Source organism: Erigeron canadensis, chromosome 7 (genome assembly GCF_010389155.1).
Source record: "Erigeron canadensis isolate Cc75 chromosome 7, C_canadensis_v1, whole genome shotgun sequence".
Classification (NCBI taxonomy): domain Eukaryota; kingdom Viridiplantae; phylum Streptophyta; class Magnoliopsida; order Asterales; family Asteraceae; genus Erigeron; species Erigeron canadensis.
The window spans coordinates 24,840,744-24,847,011 of NC_057767.1; the positions used below are offsets into that span (position 1 = coordinate 24,840,744).

The 6,268-nt window shown below is 34.5% G+C and overlaps 1 protein-coding gene across 3 annotated transcripts; it reads left to right on the forward strand.

The window, feature by feature from the left end:
- The first annotated feature begins 400 nt into the window (after positions 1-400).
- On the forward strand, positions 401-5,894 carry LOC122607752 (protein WHAT'S THIS FACTOR 9, mitochondrial). Of its 3 annotated transcripts, XR_006325088.1 has the most exons (3): positions 401-2,069; positions 5,375-5,453; positions 5,535-5,894. XR_006325088.1 is itself a non-coding variant. In XM_043780783.1 (2 exons), exons 1-2 carry the CDS (start codon positions 835-837, stop codon positions 5,400-5,402), a joined length of 1,263 nt encoding a protein of 420 aa, XP_043636718.1. In that variant the 5' UTR covers positions 401-834; the 3' UTR covers positions 5,403-5,894. The 3 variants fall into 3 exon arrangements, 2 of the variants coding, with proteins under 2 accessions (XP_043636718.1, XP_043636717.1); XM_043780783.1 differs by having other exon boundaries at positions 5,375-5,894; XM_043780782.1 differs by lacking the exon at positions 5,375-5,453 and having other exon boundaries at positions 402-2,069.
- Positions 5,895-6,268: the final 374 nt, after the last annotated feature.

Sequence of the window (6,268 nt, forward strand, 5' to 3'; positions counted from 1 at the left end):
ATTGAAACTAATAAGTATAGCAATCAAATTTTTCAGGCAATGGTTATGTGTATATATCCAAAACATACACCCTACTGTTATGTATATATATACTATGTAATAGTTCACTTATACTAAGATGAGATAATTTTAAAAAAGTTAAAAACTTAAAAAATAATAATATGTAATAAAATATAACATAGGTCCAAAAGAAAATAAAGCAACCCACTAAAAAAATAAAAATGTGTCAAAGAAAAAAAAGAAAAAAAAATCCGTTACTAACTTTGTTTTTAATATATATATATTAAAACAAAATCCCACGGGGCCAAATTTCAGTTGTTGGAATGCGCGAATTAGACAGTCAAACGCAGTTTTCACATAAGCAGTCAAAACCCTGGTCTCTGACTCTTTGATTTTAGGCTTCATCTTCTCCATTATCATTAACAACAACAGTAAGTCACTGTCTTTCTGTCTGTTTGATGCTTCATTCATTAGTTTTTGGCTATTCTGTACCTTAAAGCTTATATAAACACATGTTTATTTATTTTTATGAATTTCACTGTTTTGTGAGGGTTTCTTGATTGTGTTATTCTGTTAACTGAAAGAGATCATTTTGTCCCTTAGATGTATACATACCTTTTAGCTATGATCAAACTTGCGCAATCTAAATAGCATTCTGTCCCTTAGCCGTCAACAGAGACACCACAAATAGTCTGCAAAATAAACAAGTTATAACTTTCTGTTACCACCGTCTTTTTAAAACCTTTTGCTGATTTCATTATCGGGTATTAGCTCCTTTGTAAATTGTACTCGTACCTTTTTTTCAACTTCCATCTTATTATACGATAATCAACCATGATTGTTGATCAGTCCTGTCATAAAACGCTCAAAAAGCTTTTAACTTTTTCGTCAAATTCCCTTTTTTTCACACTCGTAAATCGTTACAAACTCCCTTTTCAACACACCCAGAAATGCAGCTACACAAATGTATACATGAAATGGAAAAAAGATTCATACTTTGACACTATTGAATCAATCCATAACTCTATGAAACTGAAACCCATTATCGCTCTCAAGAACTGTATCATTGCCTCACCAGAAAAATGCATTCCGATTTCTGATGTTTCCAAAAAAGGCTTACAATTAGATATACCCATTAAGGTTGCTAAGTTTCTGAGACTGTACCCATCTGTTTTTGAAGAATTTACGGGCCCGAAATATAATTTGCCATGGTTTAGGTTAACCGATAAGGCTATTTTGCTTGATGATGAAGAACAGCGTGTTTATAGGGATTTTAAAGATGATTTAGATCTAAGATTGAAGAAGTTTATACTTATGAGTGTGGAAAAGAGGTTGCCTTTGAAGATAATACAAGGGATGTTGTGGTATTTAGGGTTGCCAGATGATTATTTGCGTAATTTAGAAGGGCAAGTTGGTGGCTGTTTTGAGCTAGTCGAAATGGGTGATGGGTTAAAAGGTTTATCAGTAGTGAATAGTGGAAATTGTGAAAGGATTATGTCAGTACTTCAAAGGAATGCGTTGAGGAATGGAAGTTGTATCGGTGGACCAATGGACGCTATTGCAATTCCGTTGTTTCCGTCTAAAGGTATGAGGTTGAGGACGAAGATTTTGGATTGGCTGGATGATTTTCAGAAACTTCCATATGTTTCACCATATGAGGAATGTCTGAATTTGTGCCCCGATAGTGATGTGGCTGAGAAACGGGTCCTGGGTTTGCTTCATGAGTTGCTTACTTTATTTGTTGAACATTCTGCTGAGAGAAAGAGGATTTTGTGTTTGAGAAAGTACATGGGATTGCCACAAAAGGTTCATAAGGCATTTGAGCGACATCCCCATGTGTTTTATCTATCATTAAGGAATCATACGTGTACTGCGATATTAAAAGAAGCGTATTGTGATGAAACGGCCATAGAGGTCCATCCTCTTGCCGAGATAAGGAAAAAGTACATTGATTTGGTGAAAGAATCAAAAGTTATATTGAAGAAACGAAGGATGCGGAATCATTCTTTATGTGTGGGTGATGAGGATGTGAAGTTGGATTTAGGTGAAGACGAAACTTATAATGCAAGGTTAGTTAATAGTAATAGTTATTAGAAAGTTGATAGGATATATGGTTCATTAATTCCCCTGTTTGCTAAATCTTTTACAATTTTCCATTACGGACAGATAAAAAAGCTCAACATTTTAAAAGCCAGAAATTCATGTTACACAACATTTGGTATCTTCAAAATAATGAATGAATTTTTGTATATAGATCACACTATGAGATATGTTATGTTATTTTATGCTGAATAATGTTGAAATACAAGTTTTAAGAAAGAATGTTTAGTTACTGAAATGATGCAAAATTTACCAAATCCTTGTAAAAGTATGGCAAGCATGCTTGATATAAGTCTTCATGGTGGGCTGAATGATTAGGTTAGGCCACTTAACTCTATTATTAAGACGTCCACAAAGCACGCCTGAGGCTAGTGTTGGCAATTTCGACCCATTTGACTTTCAAAAGGTTGCTTTGAGTAAGTTGTCTTTTATTTTAAACCGGTCAATAACAAAATAAGCCAAAGATGAACAGCCAAAATGGGTTGAATACGCCCAAAGGCTTGTGGTCAGTTAGTGTCATTCCTATTGTTTAGTTATTCCTGGACCAACTAACGGAACTAGTATATAAATGTGCATTTGTTGACATGCGGTCCTTATCTGCCAGCTCACATTAATAATACGAAAGAAAAAGGAAGACTTAGTAAAAGAATTTATAGAAAATCGATTATGAAAGGAAGGATACACTTCACTCTGTAGACAGGCAGAAGGTTTCCGTTACTTATTTATAAGTAGATTATGTGTAAACAGAGTTGGGGGAACAAAACGGAATGAAACAATTACATTGTATTGACTTGATATATACTAATGATTACGAAGAGAATAATCAGAATATATAAAGTCTTGCTTAGCATTAGTTTTAAATGAAAGGAAATTTAAAGAAATGATTGCTGCTTGACTTTCTGGAAGTCAAACTGCGGTATTTGGTGTGCAAGCTTCAAGTTAATACATATAACCGATTTTAATTGATTTTTATGGAAGTTTAAAGTGTTACACTATTACTACTATAATCGACAAGCAAGTACAATTCAAACAAATGTGAGTTGTTCAAGTTTATCTTTACCTCATCTAATGAATAATTGACTTATCTGAGAAAGTCAAACCATCCAAAATATCCAACATGACATGCTTTGTAAACTGCCAAAGATGTTTAACAAGACTTTTTATTTTGAAAAGAAACAATGATTTTAATTGAAAACTTGGTATGGATTTGAGCAACAATGTTGTAAGATGTTTGATAGAAGCTTATGATTTTCTCTGAATATACTCCAATGGTTAGTTGGTTATTATTCATATCATGAATTGATGAGAAACTCATATTAATGCTTGAAAAGTTCCTAAAATTTTGCAAGTATTTTTTTAGTTACATCTGATGTATGTTTAGTTATGTTTTAATACATAAAGATTCTTAACCATGTAGAGTGTAGACATTCTGCAAATATATATCAGCTGCTGGCCTGCTGCAGCCTTTTCAATTCTATCAGATTGCTATACTTTTTTATTAATTTTGTTCATATATAACTTTGGCACCTTTCTTAACTTCTTTTTTTTTTTTTGCTGATTTACTATATACTTATTGTTGTGTTCATTAGTCACTAGCCCAAAGGATTGTTAGTTTCTGCATGTAATCAGGTATACGGTATGTAGAAAAATGTGACCATTTGCGTGTATATGTGTGACATAGAAGATGACGTGCTGGTTGTGGTGCTGTTTAACCTACTTTTTTTAGTACATCAGTTATAACTTATAAACTGGTGAAAGTCGCCTAAAGCATTAATAAAAGGCTAAAAGCCAAATGTTAGCCCAACCGGACATTTAATGCCCTTTATGTCTTTCAGCGAAATGTTGGTCATGGGTTCAAAACCTTTGAAAGGCATATTGGGAAGTGCTTGCCAATGAGGTGGGGCATGGGGGTTTTCTCTAGCATTTAGCTAGTTTCCTCCAGAACGGTAGTGGGACTTCCACCGCCAGTTATGCCCTCAGATTGACTGTGTTGGTGACGTGATCGATCTCTACTAGACGATGAAGAGGCTGTTGGGTTTGTGAAGGCCTTTGGGCCTACTAGCCCAGGCAGGTTCTATTGAGGTTAATTAAGAGGCCGACCAGTTCCTTGTCCAACAAGCAAAGAACCCTAATCTGTTTAGCTATATATAGTCTTGTCTTTCATTGTAATTCTAAGTTGTATTGAGCTTAATAAAAACCGTAGTTGCAGCCGTGGATTAGTTCACACACTTTGTGTGAGATACCACGTTATATACTCGTGTTCTTCTTTAACTTTTTGTTTTGCTTCCACTCTGCAACCTATTGTTCCTAACAAGTGGTATCAGAGCCATGTTGGTTCTTAAGATCAGTTTGATTGAAATTTGGTTGTGGTTGCTGCTGTTCGAATTATCTTAATTCGTTTGCTGCTGCTACTGTTCGGTTTTGATCTGTTCTGATTCTGCTGTTTGCTGCAAATTAAGCTGCTGCTTGCTGCTGTTTGTAGCCTTCTGCTGCTGTTTCACAGCTTTTCTGCTGCTGCTGGAACTGCTGTTTTCTTCCTGTCAGGTCTGTACTGAAGCTGGTTTGCAGCTGTTGCTGCTGTTCCGCTGCTGTACATCACCAAAAACCGCCTCTGTTTGCAGCCAACTGCTGCTGGTGGATCTCGGGTTTAGGGTTCCTGTTTTGGGGTTTTTTGGTGGTTTTGATTGATTGGAAGTTGAAGGTTGCTGTTATTGTATAATTCTTAAGTATGATTCTAATCTCATTGACTCTCAAAGTCAAAGGTGGACTATGATTATTCTTTCACTACATATATGTTTATTAGTACCCATTCATCTCATTTTATCAGATGGTAAACCATCGATGTACCCTCAAAAATTTCGAAGACGACACGTTGGATGGCATCATTGAACATGAAGGAGAGGAGTTGGATCCCCCTTCCAATGATAGGATAGTATATTTACCAAAAATTGTTTCGCATGACGGTTTAAAAGGGATTATCACATTTACATGTGCCAATAAATCGCTTTTAAGTGTTTGAGTATAGTGGAAGTGATTTTAGTTAGCTGATTGTTTTGTGGTCAAATTATCCATATGTGTAGCCAGTGTAGATATTTCTGCAACAAAAACTGATTATGATCATCGGATTATAAAAGGTCCTTTTTTAGAGCTAATTAACTGATTCTGATTGTTTCATATGACATTATCGATCAGTTTTAAAACACAGTTCCTAGCACCCCTTAATTTTATATTTGTATTGTTTTCTGACAATATTGCATATCTGAGAACTGATCAGAGGGCATCAGCAAACTATAGCATTTTGAGCAAGCTAGCTACTATTTTCGGCTGTAATGTCCACACCGTGCAAATACCAGGCAAACCCTCCAAAAATTAAACAAAAACACAGTACCGTTTTGAATCATGACTGACTTTGGTTTTGTTGTACTTATATGCAGATTCAGTTTCATTAGGGCCTACATTGAGGGCTGCCCATGGTTGGCTGTGCAATAATGAGGATAGTTTTGTGCCGAAATCTTCCATGTATAAAGATAAGTTAGAGAAGACGCCTTTTGCTGATGAAACGAATGGAAAAACCGGCTTGTTCATATAAATTAGGAAGATGAGATCTAGTATGAGCATTTGATTACATTGAAGCTCTGTTTTATGTACAGTTTGGGTAGTTCTTTACATAACATTCTAGTAATAAGCTCATTCGAATTCGGATACAAACTAGTTTTTTGTCCCCGGCCCCAGGAGACATTACTTAACATGTAAACATGTGGAAAATTATATAAAATGAAATTTTTGTGTCAAAAGTTATAAGGTGAAAAGTTATGTGATAAAAAGTAAAGAAAAATGAAACGTTGGTGGCTGAAGTTGAAAAAATAAAAGTATAAAAAGTAAATTGAACAAAACTTTGTGTGAAAAGTAGAAGAAATAAAAGTGATATGGCAAAAAGTAGAATGACGAAAAATTCGTAAATTTATGTGATAAAAAGTAAAGAGAATGAAACTTTCGGGACAAAAGTTAGAAAAACAAATGTATAAAAAGTAAATAACACAAAAATTTCGTGCAAAAATAAAAGACATAAAAGTTATGTGACAAAAAATAAAAGTTTAAAAGCATCTGTGATAAAAAGTAAAAAGAATGGATTTTCGTGGCAGAAATTAGAAAAACAAAAGTTTAAAAA

Bases quoted from the DNA above. Each gene is read 5' to 3' on its own strand.
- LOC122607752 (XM_043780782.1), top strand. From the start codon at position 835: ATGATTGTTGATCAGTCCTGTCATAAAACGCTCAAAAAGCTTTTAACT. The intron at 2,070-5,534 runs GTTAGTTAATAG...ACTTATATGCAG, and splicing joins GACGAAACTTATAATGCAAG to ATTCAGTTTCATTAGGGCCT.